Here is a 17,320-nt window from a genome sequence, read left to right as displayed (position 1 = left end):
AGAAGAATTCATATCCTCAATCAGTAAAGACTGCTTGCCTCTTAGTGGAAGTAAACATTATACTGTACTTGCATATATGTTGCTTTCCAACATGAACAAAACAGATATCTGCACATATTACATTTTTATGCATGGACTGGATCATTAAGGGTTCTGTCATTGTTAATCACAAAACTTTTTGTATTACTTCAAATAATACTCTCATATTTTTAAAGTATTTAGCAGCATCAGTCCCTTTAAAATTAGGTATTGGAGAAATCACAATCCATCAGTCACAGAACTAGGATTAGACCTTATCACAGGGAAATATAAAATATTCAGTATGGTTTAGCAGATTAAACTCACCACATTTACTAAATTAAGAAAATAGTAACCCATATTTTCTGTGGAAAAAATCTTCTTTATAGTCTTTTGCCACTGAGTATTAGCTGACTCCATGGCAATTTTATTTTCAGCCTCTCTATTTGTCTGCAGTTGTTTTGATTTATAGAATTCCTTCAGGTTTTTGATACTATCATTCACCTATAGGAAGACATAAACATCAAAAATCAGATCAAAACTTGAGGTGCCATAATGAGAACATTAATAGAGACATAATAAATTTGAATAGCAGCCTCTGAATCTTTTCCTGATTTTAAGATCTATCATTGTCCCTAAAATCTCTATGAACATCAAATAATAAAATAGTTTTAAATAACTCGTGAACATGTAGATGGCAAGCAGACAGCAGCAATTTGCTCAGTTTCTGTCACATTACATGGATTTTATATACCAGTATATCAAGGCACTGATTTTCACAGGTCTGTTTAATACAAAGTAACTGAAGTTAGCAATAATCAGAAGCAGATGAAATCCAATTTTTTGGTATTTTATCACCTGATAAATAAGTAAATCCTATGGCTAATTTTATCTGATTCCATTCCATCTTAAATTTCTTTCTAAATATAAAACACTGTTGCAGAACCTTAAAATGGAATCCAGATCAAAATGAAAATTAGCTGTCCTGGGCATCATTAGCACAGTTACCAAAATTATGTTGGTATTGAATTGATTGTGATTTCAGCTAGAGTTGTTTTTTATTTAATTTTTAAATCCATTCAGATGAATTAGTACTTCGGTGGAAGTAGTGCAAGACAACAGTAAGTATCTATATCAACATACTATATAACACATTTTCAAAAGTTATATGAAGAAAAATCAGTACATTTAATATTCAGAGTACATATATGGAAGTATTTTCATTATGTATATAATGAGAGTGGAAATGTTCAGAGGAGAAAAATTAAAACTGATTACAATGTAAGCACATTTTTCACTCATAAGATTTTCACAGTCTAGTCCGAGAATTAATAAGTAATCCATACCTCTACAGCTGACTTTAAAAAGGCCACATAAGTTTCTAGAATTTCTAGTATTGAACTAATATTTTTTTCAATTTTTTTCAGCTCTTTACTCAGAAGTTCAGTTCTGCTAGAAAAAGCTGCCCCCTGCTCAGGTTCCAACTCTTCCATATCTTTGATGATGCCCTCAGCTGCTTCCAGTTCATACCAAGTTTCCTTCGAAGGGTAGAAACATAGAAAAATATGTAAAATTACTGAAAAGGACTTGTGAATATTGATATCACATTGTTAATTTCCACTAGGATTGCTTATATAATTGAATTTCTTATTTGAAGAGCTCACAATGGACATTATATGCTAAAAATATCCATTTCTTTCCTAAAAATGATATTATCAAAATAGCTATTTTGAAAGCTAGCATATCACAATCCACAGAAAGAATACGTAGAACAAGTTACTATTGACAGGGGAGATTATACACTGCAACAAAGGTAACACCCTAGCATGCAAAAATTTGGCAGAAAAGACACTAACAACTATTATATGGTCTTGAGGAACAAAAAGAGGTTCTTTCTCATCTGCTGAGATTTTTATATTGTTACTATATGCTCTCCAGAATTTCTTTAAAGTGAATTTTATTTCCACAGGTGCTCTGGACCCATTCCTTGGGTCCCATAAACAGTTGCCTGAAACAAAAGAGAACTCTGTGGGAGTAATGGAGTTTTAAGAATTCAAAATACATAGTCCTAAAATGCATACTGCCATGTTGTTCAGCTTAGGCATGATATATGCACCTATGTCAAGGCAGTGGAGGGGATTCAGCTGGTTTTAAAACACTTTCAGATATTGCAGTATTGCTATGGGAGTTGGAAAGGCCCTGGATGGGACTTAAAAATAGCCTCACTACAGAGCTGAGTGCTGCAGTGCTTTCATACCGTGGCTGCACTCCTAACATGACCAATTGATATCTGACAGCAACTTTACAGCCCCCTTCACAGTTTCCCCTCACGGGATTTACTTTTTCCTGGTTTTTTGCCAATTCATCCCTTTCTATCAAGGGTAGGTACTAGAATCTTGAGGCAGCAACAAATAACACCATGAGATAGAGACAATGGGGAAAACAAATGATATAAGGACTGACTTTTAATGTTATCTATGGTTTTATTCATTAATTACACTTTTCAAAATAAACTATAGACCTATTTTCTTTCCAAGAAACTCTCAGTCTCTCACCTTATTTAGAATTACAGACAGCATGCATTTGTTTCTAAAAGTATGTAAAATCATTGAAGGGTTTTTTACCTTTGTTTGTTTAGCCAGTTCAAGGTGTTTGTTCAAAACTCTTTCAGCCTCACACAAATACGAGCCAATCTCCGTACCAACTGCAAGCATCAGGGTGATTTTTTTAACCGAGTGCGACACCTTCATTTGAAAGTATTATTTACATAGTTAATTTATAGAAGTAGACCCAGCCAGCAACTAAGTACAAAGCAGCTGCTCACTCACACACCACTACCCCCTCCCCCTCACACACCTCAACCCCAAATGGCAGGATACGGAGAAGAATTAAAGAAAAGGTGAAACTTGTGCCTTAATATCATCTATAGTCAGAGAATGTCAGGAATTAAAATATAAAGGAGGAAAAATCTCCTATTTTTCTCAAGAAAATTCTAACAGGTGTGGTCAAAAAACCCTCCTGTTTACTCTCATTTTGTTGAGGGTGCTTGCCTTTACCGTAAGTATTTCAGGCCTGTGATTTCACTAAGGCACACCCAGATTATGATCCAAATGTTATAGTCCTGGAAGAAATATCTCCATTCTGCTCCAGGGTTTTTTCTCAGGAAGTACATACAAAGCTTCTCTGCCAAGCCAAGCCACCTATTTTCATGCAGATGCATGCACAGAATTCCATTTAATTGTCACTCTCAGATGTTACATATACATTAAAATAATAAAACAGATTATGAAGAGTACAGGCAGCTGATACCAGACATAGCACATAGGTATTATTAGACTAGTGCATTCACATGTAACACTTTTCTTAAGAAGTGGTTGCCAATTGAGGTTCAAACTTTATTACATAAGGCTGAGAGGTCTTTGAATTTAGCACAAGATTCTTTGGGATACTTTGCATTAGAATGTTAGGATGAGAAATGTGTTGCTTGGTAGGAATATAAGCACTCTTCACTGCAATGAAAAATCATGTGTTATGACACAAGTCTCCAAAATGTTCTCTAATGCAAGGCTGGGAACAAAGTGACTAGAACAAACTGCAGACTAAAACTTTATGTTCAGATTGGAGCCTACATTTTAAGTAAAAATTACCTTCATAACTGAACTTTCAGCTTAAGATGCCAGTGACATCATTTCTAGAAGACCAATAGCAGCTATCAGTAAATATTTTATTTTCAGCTAAACTTAACAATATTTTTTCACCGTGTTCCAATATCATGAGGACTCTTCTACACCATTTATACATAAATAAATTTGTGGCAAATTGACTTCATGTTTGATTCAGAATAGTTCATTATAAACATCATGCAAATATAAAATATCAGACTGCAGACTTAATTATTCAGTCATTAAATTTGATTTACTTTTCTGGTCTACACTCTGGATTTCCTTCATATGAACATTGCTAAAAGATCGTATTTTTTAATTTGAATTCACACACGGAAACTTATTTAGGAGCCATGTGTTTATTCCATCTCTGACAAGTCATTAAAAATGTCTGTAATACTATATGGCATTTTAACAGTTTAAAGAAGGTTGTGCTGCCCTTCATGCATTGGGTAGCTTAATTAATAAAAGGAATTTTTATTGTCAACAGAATCTTCTTCAGCTTTACTGAAAATTTGCTGTGGTTCAGTCACCATGGTTATTAACTCTCAATTTTGGCACACTTCTATTTTTATCTTCAGTCAAATGAAAGAGAAAACATAGAAACAATATAGGAAACCCTCATGCAGGTCACAGTCCTGATTGCTCACTTCTTTTCCAAAAGAACAAATTATAATAGTTCATTATCCAAGCAAATCCACGCTTAATTGAACATCACTGGCAAAACATTCTCATGGAAACAGCTGCATTTTTCAGAACAGCTTTAGGTTCATTTGTGTTGATAACAGCATTCTAACTACAACTGTGCACTCTCTAACAAACCAATATTTTACTTGTAATTATTGGAGTCAACTTTAATTTTCATATACCTAAATTATGGAAATGCAATTCACTGTTCACGAACGCATTAAGTAGATGACATGTGATGATGATGATGATGATGATAATCATCATGAAGATGATCAGAGGGCTGGAGCACCTCTTCTATGACAACAGGCTGAGAGAGTTGTTCAGCCCAAAGAAGAGAAGGTTGCGGGGAGACCTTATGAGACACCCTTTCACTACCTAAAGGGCCCTACAGGAAAGCTGGAGAAGGACTTGGAGTGCTAGGACAAGGGGGAATGGTTTCAGACTGAAAGAGGGTATGTCTAGATTAGATGCAAGGACAAAATTCTTCACTGTGAGGGTGGTGAGGCACTAGCACAGGTTGTCCTGTGGATACCTCATCCTAAAAGTGGTCAAGGCCAGGTTTGATGAGGCTTTGAGCAATCTCATCTAGGAAAAGGTGTCCCTGCCCATGGAGCTTGGAACTAGTGGATATTTAAGATCCCTTCCAACCCAAAACATTCAATGATATTATGATGAACCTTATTTAGATGATCTTCAAGTGAGGCAGTCCATCGTTGTTTCTTCAAAATAAGTTCTTTATAATCTGGACACTGCCTGATTAATTGATCTACTTTTTTTTGAACATATTCCATCATTTTCTGAATTCCTGTTACCCAAGAGCTGAAATGGAAAAGTAGAACTGTTGTTTTTTTCTCATTTTTTGCTCAACACACAGGATGATTATAATTTTAAAAAACCCAACACCTTTTCTGTTGATTTTTATGATGACTAATTTATGAATTTTAAACTGTGAACCCTAAAAGAAAATTAACCAAGATAAATATTAAAACAAATTCAAACAAAATTGATAATTAGTAGAACACAGGAATGACATTTCCAAACAAATAATTTGTTACCAGTCCCTAAGGTAGATTCCCAAGACAGATATACTAATTCTCACAGGACAAATATCATGATTCACTGAGAAACAGCTAATTTCCCTTCCCTTCCCTTCTAGCTATACTATCTAAAAACTAAAACCACAAATGGAAGAGCTTAAAAAGAGACAAAATATATGGCCTATCATTTCTACTTTAAAGAGAATGCTTTCTTTGGACTCTCAAAGATTTCAGTGTTTTTACAGTACCTGAAAAAAGATTGTCATATACATTCTAAAACAACCTTTCCTTAAAGATTTTCTTTCAACAGGAGAAAACAAAACATCAATTTACAAGACAATGTCTTGCCTTATAATTTAAAATGTATATTATCAGGGAAGCAATTCACAATCTGAATTCTTGAGGCAGTCCTCTTTAGATTTTAAAGAGGTTACCACATACAATTAAGAAATGAAGTTTTGATATAAAAAAAATCCACATGTCAATTAATTTACTATTGAAATTTTATTATAAGAATTCTTGTTAAACAAATGTTCAAAATAAGTTTTTTCATTCCTTTAGTTTCATCAGAAACCCATGTTAATACAGGTCCTTATTCAAGGTTTCCTACTTTGTCCTCTAATATTAAAGAAAATTTTCTCCTCCCTTCAGATAAGGCTCAGAGTTAAATTCTGCAATATCAAAGAAAAACTTTAGCATACACTACTAATATGAAGGGTAGTATTAATATATAATTCTGTTTGAATTTGATCAAAGAATAGGACACAAAGAGAATCCAAATTTTAAGTCCTTTTTTGGGAGTAGGTGGTTTCAAATTTTGCAAATTACTCTTTCAAAAACTAGCAATCTCTTAGTTGCTGCTTTAATCTTAAATTCTAAAAATGTCATTCCTCTATTTTAGCACTCCGTAAAAAAAAAAGGTATGTTTAAAAACTTCTACTAGCACCAATCCTTTCAAAAAAGCAGTAAGAGAACAAGATTTACAGTTGTTGAAAAGGAAAATTTAGATCTTTGGAAGTATCATTGGTTTGTTATGATTTAATACATTTATAATAGCAGTAAAATAAAAACAGTTCTTATACTCACAGGCAAGCTACTTGGCTGTCAAAGTAACAAGGGTTTTCTTAATGGGCAAAACTTACTGTTTGTATAATTTTTTATAATTAATACAGATAAACTTTTGTTCCTGTTTTTCTAGCTGATTTTAGTGTAAAAATATGTGTGCTCAAAAATCAGCCTTACCAATATTTTAATTATGAAACATTCTAAAATTACAAGAACTACCCCCTGTCACTTTTCTTCCAATATGAATATTTTCAGCATTTTAATTTATTTGGACTATCTTTTAGTATAAATGTCTCAAGAATATTTAAAATTAGGAAAAAATTAACATCATATTTTTCCATTTTTACTGAGTTGGATTTCCAATTATGCCACTGAATTCAGTGTCACTAGCCTTAAATACAAACCTCCCTCAATGTGAAGATATCAGTATTAGATTTTTAAATCATAAACTACTAGATCTATCTTATCATATGTATACAAACTACCCAGCTTATTTTTGTTTACTCTAAAATTGAAAATGACAAAATGATGTGGATACAGAAAACTACCTATACTTTAGTTATCTTAATGTTCAAGCACTCTGTCTTCTCTCAATGCATTTAAACAAGTAGTACTATACATGGCAGCTATTTTGATATTGTCTTAGAAATGCATTTTCCAGTACCTTCATTCAAAAGATACAGTGAAAATCAGGGCATTATCTATTAAAACTGACAAAGTGTTACCCAATATGAATGAAGTCAGATTATTCCTTCTCTTTATTAATATTGTGTGAACAGCTGGAGAATCTGGCTTCCTTATTAAAACTAGTAAAGTCATGCAACTGGCAGAGCATGCTATACCTTCTCTATCACAAGGGCTGAAAGAATCTAAAATTACTGTGCTCCAACTACTCCTTCAGGGAGCTGGTTGCTATTTTCAAATTCCACACAAATCCCACACTTGCTGCCAGTTACTTCAAGAATCCTGCCAGATCGCAAGCAGTTAACAACTATGTATCTCATTATCACATTATACTTGTCTTTCTTATCACAAAGATAAGCTTTTTGAAAAGATGCCTAAACATTTCTGGAACCACATCCTTCACTGCTTTCAAATGATGACTGCCCATGTCCTTCAGGATTTCTAGTCTGGTTTGATAAAGGAAATGGGAAGTCTGTGAGGGCAGCTAAGACTAGTAATCATTTGTGCAGTAAGGGGAACAAACCAGTAAATAGGATTTAATCTTGAAAGATGTTCTGGTTTCTGTCCTCCTTTGATACACAAATCTTATCTCTGTTCATACAAATCTTATCTCATGAGACTTAATCAATGGATTAAACACTGGCCAGCATTTAAGAATATCACAGCAGGTTTTATATGATGAAGAGAGGTCTCTTTCAATACATGAACATTTCTGGAAGAATGTTCTGGAATATAACATCTTACCACATTTGCTGATAGAACTCACTGTGTCACCATTACTACACTTATGAGTTGGCTGGGAGCATTTTGGGTATCTCCTAAAACCACGAGTTGGGCAAAAACACCCTAGACTTATCTGGGTGTATAATGAGATGAGCGTGAGTCAGGATCATACTTGTGCCAGTGAGGATTAGCCTTTTGCTGTGTTCTTCTGGAAGAGTCTAGCCAGCAGTTTACTCCCTTCTGTTAAGGGCCTGTGAAACTGCATCTGGAGGCAAATTTGTCCAGTTTGAGTCTCCACAGCACAAGACAGACAGGCTGAAGTGAATTGAGCAGAGGCCACCAAAATGGTTGGAGGGGGTGCTGATGGAACTCCACTCAGAGTAGAGAAATGGTGAAGTTCATTATCCATGAGGAAGTGGGGTTGGAGAAAAGACAGGATCACAGTCTTTTCAGAGGTGTACAGCAAATGGACAAGAGGAAATGTTCACAAGTTGCAGCAACAGAAACTTTGGCTAGGTATAAGAAAAAAATGTTTCACAAGAAAAGTGCTTAAGAAATGGAACGGGTTGGCCAGAGAGGCTGTGCAATTTCCATCCTTGGAGATATCAAAAATTTGGTCCTGAGCAACCTAATTGGACAGGTTTGGGGCAAGGGATTGCATTAAATTACCTCCAGAGTTATTTGTCAGTTTAAATTATTCCATGATTGTAATCCTCAAGCCCATGCCTAGGAACATTAAGCGTTCCACTTGCACAGAAGTAGTAGTACTACTCATTGAAATATGTGGCAAATTCATTACATTCAGGCAATGAGGCCTGAAGGCAACAGGGAAAAAACTGAAAAGCCATAATATTCTGTGTCTGCTTTCTTATAAAAGGACTTCTTTATTTTTATGATTTATAAGCCTGAAATTTTTCACTGTTCTTTAGAAACAGCAAAACACATTTCTAGTCAGGTTGCCTATTAAGTTTCACTTTCCCTCTCTAAATCACTGCTACCTCAGCTGTAAAGCTTTGCCTTTTTTAAAATTATAATGTCTTCTAAGCAGAAATCTAACCTTCTTTATTTATTTATAGAATATCTTGAGCAACACTTTGGCACACAGGAGATATGTCTGTAGCATTACCTGTTTATGTTGAATTTTACAATGACCAATATGGTTATTTCAAAAAATTCATCTCACTGTTTTTAATGTGTACCAAAGGTATCTTACCATCCCACTGATGAGTTGGTCTGTTGAAACATTTTTAAAAAACTCTTAATAAACAAAAAAAAGTTAATGACTTGTCATTTTAGGGATCCATTCTCTACTAAGATCTTTAGTGTTCCTAACATTAATCAGTGCTGTACAGGCATATTTTGAAACACAACACCTGCATTGAGGTCACATGTGCAGAACATGAAGTCCTAGAGGACAGTAGCATGTTCTCTGGAATTATGGCTGGTTTAGGAATCAGTCAAAGTTCCACTGAGGAAAGTCATCTTCCTTTATATCTAATTAAAATATCAGGAAGCAGTAACAACAGCTGTAAAACCAGCTGTAAGTGTTCTCAACTTTTTATTTGAATTTTCTATTTTGTCCCATTGTTATGTTCAAGACAATTACATCTGGGGTGACAGGTGAAGGAACTTCAGATTATTTTTTTTGTAAGGTCATGAGTCTTATAAACACTTTCAGTTTTGTGTTAACATATTAGGAATAATTAAGGACATAAAAGCTGACCAGTAGACAACCATCAGCCAGAGTAATTTGCTCTGCCTTTGAAGTAGAACATACTAGTATAAATAAATGGTCTTCATTCTTATTGCACCAGCCTCCTGCTAAGACCTGAAAAGTAGGAGATATTAAGCCACTAGAACTGATTCTAAAGTAGGTCATGCTTTACATCAGTGTAAAAATCACACATGTGGAGTGCATGATCACTGCAATTTAAAAAAGCTTCAGAAGAAAAAAAGTTACTTATTCATGGATTAAAACTACTAAAAACTGAAGAAACTTCCATATTTTCTGCACAGAGCTTATCACCCGTATTTTTATCTTGCATCAATTCACATTCTAATTGCTGAAATTCTGATCTTCAAAAAGGTTTAAAAGGAGTACAGGGGGCAGCAGGGAGTGCTCATAGCTATTCATATTTTACTTTTCAGTTACATACATTTACTTTTCCAAAATGTTAACTGAACCACTGTTTCTGAATACCACCCAACATACCAACTTCATTGTTTGACACCACTCTTACAAGTAGTATTCCTAAAGATTTTTGTTAAAGAGATTGGTTTGTATAAATACCACCAGAGAACTATGACAGAAGCATTAAGTCTTTAAATGCACACCTACTTAGTAAACTACACTGGCTCTAAATGCAATCTGATTCTAAGCAGTCAAGTTATAAAGCAACAACTAATTATGGAGAAATGAAGCACATATGCAAAAATGGAGGGAATACCTGTGAGAATCTGCTTTATTAACTAAAGTTTGTCCCTTTTGCATGGTAGTCACTGTGCAACCTTTAATTGCTTCCTGTAATTCCTCGTACTTCGTTGTCAAGGTAGGAAAACGTAAGCCTTCTGAGTTAGAGATTTTACGATAATTCTCGATACCTTCAAGACCATCAAGTACCTGAAGAAAAAAAAAAGCATCTGTTGTTAATATTTCTATTTACAATGTGTATGTATATTCTTTTAAATAAATAGATGATCAATAAACATTTAATATATGACATTTCTTCAGAAATGAAAAGCAAAATTTAATTTAGGGTCTGATATTGACTTTGCAGGTCACAAAGGAGCTCAGGTATAATTCAATGAGAGTTAATATAAGTATAGGCATGCAAAATTGTGATTACTTTTTAAATTTAAAACTATTCCATTTTTCCAGCAATAGTCAGGCCAATTTGACATAATGAAGCAGAACCATAGAAGCAGAAGAACAAGAGTAATACAACACATTAGCACTCAAAAGTTTTACTGAAGCACATTCTTAAAGTGTTAACAAAACTTTTTTTCCCATGCTTTAAATTTTTCAATTGTATATCCAACAAATAAATCAAAATTAAATATATTTATATTAAAATGGTAGGCTTTAATTTTGCACATACACAGCTTTGATTTTGTTATACCCATTCTCTGTTTTCCTTTAGTGTAAGCAGAAGTTTCCTCTTTCAAATTTCAGAAAAAGTGACAAAAGCACTCTAAAAAGACTCCTGTCTTTCTATATAGGAAGTAAGGACATAGAGTAAGGACAACATTACAATACTTCATATACTCTGCAGTATAGTGAATTATTTTGAAGACTTATAGTCTAAAAATACATTGCTCTTGAAGCTTCAGCTCATCATTGAGAGGAATTCTGAGAGACAACAAACATATATATATATATGCTAAAATACTATCTGTAATTATGTCAACTTTAAAACTACTATATCAGAAGAGAAAAGAGCTCTAAGGCTAAGTCAAAGACTTAGAATTCTAGTCAAAGACTAACTTTGACTTTAAAGGTTTTTGCAAGGTTTTACATTAATAAAAAATTGAAAATTCAGTAAGATTCTTAGGGGACAATATGACCCAGCTTTCTACAGCATATGGAATATGAACCAAGAGCATAGCAGCTGAAAATGAACCACTTTTACTGACTCAAAACATCTACTTCTGGTTTTTTATTTGTCTGAAATAATTAAAAATTAAAACGACAATGAGCTACACAAGCTCTAAAAGGAGCTCTCTTCAAGTTATTTCAAAACAATTAATTTTGCTCATTTGCCCTTTACACGTAAAGAGAGTCCGGGTGTATAACCTGAGAACAAGGGAAAATGTCTTTTTTCTGAACTATAGTAACTAGTAATTTGTTCACTCTTATACATACCAGCTGTAATGAAATGCTGTGGAGACACATCTGAGATAGTGCTTTCTTCAGCAGGTACTACCACAAAGTACAGCCCTATATTCTGGAAAGATATTACCTTTGCTCTCAAAGCAATGGTCTTTATTTGTGTAGCTCCCTGTCCAAACTGGAAGACAGTGACTATCAGCAATAGTTTTAACAGTTTTCGTTAACCCATCTCAGATTTCTCATTACAAATGAAATCAAGAAAGATCAGACTTATTGGAATAAAAGATATAAGTAAATAATTTCAAATCCAGGTGTTGTTTATATGTTGTTAAAGAAATACCAAAGGAAGTCGTACGGGTTAAAGACACATGTGAATACAGCCCCACCTGCTGCTCAAAATAAAAATTAGTGCAGGCAAAGTCTAAAGGTTTTTTCAGTACATTCACTAGAGTTATGAAGATTGTTGTTGGAGCTATCTTTGGAAATAAACAGTTTTTAAAACTTCTATAAAATACAGAAAGACCATTTGGTCTTTGGAGACCTTAAGAATAAACTCCTAACTAGTCTCCTAACTAAAAGGTTTTGGAAAAAAGGTTGCATTACTAATAATACTGATGATAATTAGCTCCTGTGAAGACCATTGCAAGAATAGACATTCTTTCTGGTATCCATATGAGTCTGTAACAGTTTGGGTATTTCAGCACAGATCCTGTATCTTCATACAGTTTTATGCCATCGTGACAGAGACCATGAGCTTAAAGTCCAATTTTTGGCAAATAAATATTTCCCAAATATCTTCCTTTGGAAACTGAGTGCTCTTCTCAATATACTTCAAAAAACAAACAAAATAAAAAAACCCCACAAACAACCTAAAAAAAAAAAAGTTTTTCAGAATGCATTTGCCAGTTTGGATAGAAGTTTGAGGCAAAAGGTCATATTAAAGGGTAATTGAATTTGTAGTTTTCCATTCCAAACTGTTTAGCAAACTGTTTGCTTAATCCCACATATATCAGTCTTCAAGAGCACACTAACAGTTTTATTATCAAGCTACTATTACAAACTTGGCTTCTTACCAACCTTGTCAGCAGCGTGAAAAAAGTCATTGGCCTCTTGCAGCAGGGCTTTCCTTTCTTCCATATGGAAGCACACTTCTTCTCGTAACAAACAGATTTTCTGATTTGAAAGTTTTAGTTGTTCTTTTTCTGTATAGTCCTCTGAAAGCAAGATCCTAAATGCTTCACTTTCTAGTTGTTCCACAGTGGAATTCCATTCCTAATGGGAAAAATTCCATTTTAATCAATTATACATAGAAAAGTAATATACTGCTTTGGTAGTTTCTTTTTTTTTTTCCCCTATGTTTTTTATGGAGAAAATTATAAAATACTAAAACTCTTACACAGTGTACTTTATTGCTGCTGTACTTGTCAACACTTAAAATTGGTGTCTTATTATACTGTTCAAAACAAAGGAGCATCTAATACTATACTACAATTTCCCATGAATTAGGTAACACATTTTTCCAGTAATTGATTAAATCATAGAAGAACCTTTTTTCAATTAATTTAGCACTTGCTTCCAAGAATTTGTACCAAATGTCTGGTAAAGTAGACAGAAGAATATTTTAAAATAAGAATTTTTTCATTAAAACACTCTGAAGCATACACAGGGCACAACAAGAATGCTTTTCAGCATGCTTAAAGATCATGGACCTCATGTTTGTTGTTTCTTTTTAGTGAAAATATTTCTAGTGAAAGTTTCTGGGTTTGGAATTTTTCCCCCAGAAAAGTAACCTGGTTATTCATAGATCTTTCAAAACAGCAGCAATTCTAATTCCCTTACAGTGTCCCACCATGTTGCTTTATCCTTCTTTGAAGTACAGTAAGCAGTAGTATAACTATTTTGGTCTCTGTATTTCAGTGCGCTGACACTGACCATTGTTTTGACAACTGGAACATAAAAAACACTTGTTTAAAAAGATGAACAACTTATTTTACACAGACTTCTTGACCAGATGCAGTTCTCTCTCCCTCCTTATTGGTATGGACTACATTTGGTTCAAAAACTAAAAAGTGAGAGACATCCTACAATTCTCAACAAGCTTAAATAGTAAATGGCAATTCCAACAGAAAGGACTACTTTTCCTTGCTGAATTCTAGATTACCTTGAACAAGTCAGGAAGATTCAGCACTACTCACAAGTCAATGAAAACCACAACTCAAAATGGAAAACACATGCATTCAGACTATGCCTGTATGTTCTTGTCTTGAACTTATGGATTAATTTCTGCCCCTTCACAGCACATGAACTTAAGCTGAAACAGAGGTATTGACATGGGTAACAAAAAGAACTCTAAAATATGCATAAACTCATTGGCATAAAAAGCCATGATGCCTGGTGGGATGTCAATACATACTAACATGATAATCTCAAAATTATGTCTTATATAAAAATACCTTTCATTTTACTCAAAAATACAACTAACAAGGTATATTAGGTGGGAATATATATTTCAGTGGGAATTAGTCCATGGTACTAACTGCTGCAAGTTGTAACAAGAGATAAACATTTTAGCAAAGTCAATTAAAAAATAATGGATAATTAAAATGATAAAAGAGATGCTAAACATGATTTTAGCATGCAGATTTACATTACATTAAAACCAATTTAAAAGGATATTAGAGATTATTTAGGTATTAAGTAAGCCTTTTATGGAGGAAAAATTTTAAAAAGACTTCATGATAATAAATATAAAAGGACTGATAACACCTTCACTGAAGAAGTAGAAATGACTCAGATTACAGATTTATTTGATTGGTATCCTTTTTTTTTTGTGCAATGTAGCATATCCCTTCATCTTGAAAATGTAATGAGTAAGAAAAGGAAAATTATGAAAATCCTGCTAGATTTGTAAATCATTTTTCCACTGTTGTGAACACTCTACCTTTCTGCTATGGAGGGCCTAAGCTACTGTAAAAATCTATAGATCTGCATTAATAACTTATTTACCTTTTTTCACGTTAAATATACTTTTTCTTTTTACTTTCATTATAGTATTTTTCAAGAGTGTTAAAACTGATGAACTAAAAACACTGTTGCTTTAGGTAAAAGTCTTGAACTTTTTCTACCTTCTAAAATATCCAGCACAAGCCTAGGGAAAAAAATTCAGAAATACCTACAAATTGTTATTAAACAATTATTGTGGGATAAATGGTTTTTTTTGGTCTATAACATAAACATTTCTGACTTTAAAATTCTAACTTTGAATTAAAACCTGAAAAGCTAAATAAAAGTTTTTGCACTGGAATATTCTAGGGTTAAACGTATAAAACTTTGAAACACACCTATTTGACTTCAGATCATGATCCATATAGTAGATAAAGTAGCATTTAAACCACAAATCAACTAAATGTTAATATATGCATTTTTCAGAATTGTGATAAATTAGCTTATTCTCTCATATGCAAAAATGTTCACAACTGAACTTTTTTTGAGCCCGAAATTTGCCTGTAACTGATTCATTGCATACATCAGTACACTGACAATTTAGTTCCTGGGAATATATTTGAAAGGCTTTTACCTTCAAGAACTACACTGCAGTATAACCACCAATCATATAATTCCCTCAAATTACAAACAAAATAGTGTGCACTAATACAACTGGGATTGTGAGGTGCTATGACAATTACCATATGAACTGTCTTCTGAGAAGTTCAGTGGATGGTTGTATCACTGTATTTAACAGTGAGCTGATAAAATCAACAAACAGAAAGAGGAAAAAGTAGTTCAAAGTCTGTCACCCCCCCCAAAATTGTTGACATCTGTTAAAAGATAATTCCAGGACAGAGAGAGACCTACAAAACCAAACAAAATACAAACAAACAAACAAACAAAACCACCCAAACAAACCAAACCAAAAAACCCAAACAACAAAAAACCAAACCAAACATATCCCAAACCATTAACTGAAAAATAATAGACAGTTAATGTTAAAAATAAGAGACAGACTCTCCCAAGGAAATGAGATGGCACTTCAGGAAAATCAGATACTGAGAAGAACCAAATAGATGAATGCAGATTTCCATTTGCTGCACATAAAAGATGAATGTGTAGGTAAAAATAAAATTGCCCATAAAGAAAAATTCTTTTTCTTTACATACTTTGTTCTAGCTTTCAAAATACAGGAGCATGTATTTCATCTGCTGTGCTATGAAATGCAACATTTGTCCAACTCGACAGAACGCCCATCTCAGAAAAACTGGCAAGTGCTGGATAGCCTGGGTTTGCAACCATGCAGAGAGTGGTAAAGGTGCACAGTCATTCAGGAAGGCCACAGAAGAGAGCTCCAGACAGACATTGAACTGCAAAATAACATTTCCATGCATCTAAGCAGTAGCTGCGAGATCTGGGAAAAAAACCCCAGGTAAATGCAATACTCTTGATCCTCATATCAATGTCAACAAATATAGCAATTCACAGCTAGGCTTCACGAACGAAGATTTGGGAGATGTAGCAATTAATACCATTGTTAGTGATATTTCATTTTTCATTGAGAACCACCTTGTAAGCTCATTAGAGTATTATCATGTTATTATCTAACATGGCTGCTCCAAGCATGAAAAGCATGCAGATCTGTAAACCAGAGTACTCCACTGTGCTACTGACCCTTAGTAAAAACAAAAAAGAGGACTGATTCCAGCATTGTTCAGTCCTGGAAAGTGGTAGAAACTAGATCAAATGTAAACAATTTAGAATACTACTTTTCTTCATCTCTGAAGTTATTTGGCCACTAAGTGGTGCTAGCACTTCTTTTTTACCACGTCAAGCACCTCCAATGCACATAGAAATGCAACAGCAAGCAGGTAATCAGTGCCAGCAGATATTCTTATTGAAACATGATTTCCTAAATATGCCTTTTCTCTCAATTCTTGGTGGGCAAGGGGGTGGAGGAGGTGGGAGGTGGGCGGTAAGTCCTTGTGGGAACGTGGGGGCCCTTCTAACGTTTGCGAGGGTTGAAGCCTTTTTTTTCCAATTGTGAATCCTTGCGTTTAATTTTGGGCTCAATTATTTTACAAGTTAGAAATAATGTTTTCAGTGGTTTCACCTCTTATCAAGGTGAGGTTCAAGATAAGATACCAGCCTGAGAATATAATAAATCATTCTCCTTTCTCCTCTCAGCCCAGTCCCATAAATAAGATGCTAAGCCTGTAAATCCTTCTTAGTCTGGTCTCTGAACAATTTAAGCAAATCATTTGTCCTGTTCGACTTAATGCAACAATACACGTGAGTAAACATCTTGTGTGAAACTGTTTAGATATTGGAATTTTCCATTATCTTACTCCTTGTCAGAACACTTAAACTTGCTTTGCATGGCTATTACACAGAAACATTTCGCTACACCCTCAAGGCTATAGTATACATATGGAATGTTACTTGAAAAGATTTATTTACACTACTTTAGATTCTAATACAGGAATCCCCAGGTAGTTTCAGACTAGTTTACCAATGTCTTTATTACTTTTAACAGAATGCCATGAGATAGCCATGGACACTCAGACAGTATGGTAAAGACACTAATTAAAATCTAGCTACATTTTTTTCCATCAATGGAAAAT

At 34.0% G+C, this 17,320-nt stretch overlaps 1 protein-coding gene across 1 annotated transcript in view; it reads right to left on the bottom strand.

Moving 5' to 3' along the window:
• The window catches only part of CCDC141 (coiled-coil domain containing 141), a 76,269-nt gene that overhangs the window by 31,328 nt on the left and 27,621 nt on the right, over positions 1-17,320 (bottom strand). Inside the window, exons 10-15 of the mRNA XM_025895018.2 lie at positions 12,786-12,980; positions 10,327-10,499; positions 5,048-5,189; positions 2,643-2,762; positions 1,365-1,556; positions 346-522 (exon numbers count right to left, since the gene is read on the bottom strand). Coding sequence (XP_025750803.2) covers positions 346-522; positions 1,365-1,556; positions 2,643-2,762; positions 5,048-5,189; positions 10,327-10,499; positions 12,786-12,980 — 999 coding nt within the window. The remainder of the gene's footprint in view (positions 1-345; positions 523-1,364; positions 1,557-2,642; positions 2,763-5,047; positions 5,190-10,326; positions 10,500-12,785; positions 12,981-17,320) is intronic.

The sequence above is a fragment of the Manacus vitellinus genome, unplaced genomic scaffold, assembly GCF_001715985.3.
Source record: "Manacus vitellinus isolate BGI_N305 unplaced genomic scaffold, ASM171598v3 scaffold_20_pilon, whole genome shotgun sequence".
Classification (NCBI taxonomy): Eukaryota; Metazoa; Chordata; class Aves; order Passeriformes; family Pipridae; genus Manacus; species Manacus vitellinus.
This window is presented reverse-complemented; position numbering and strand designations above follow the sequence as displayed.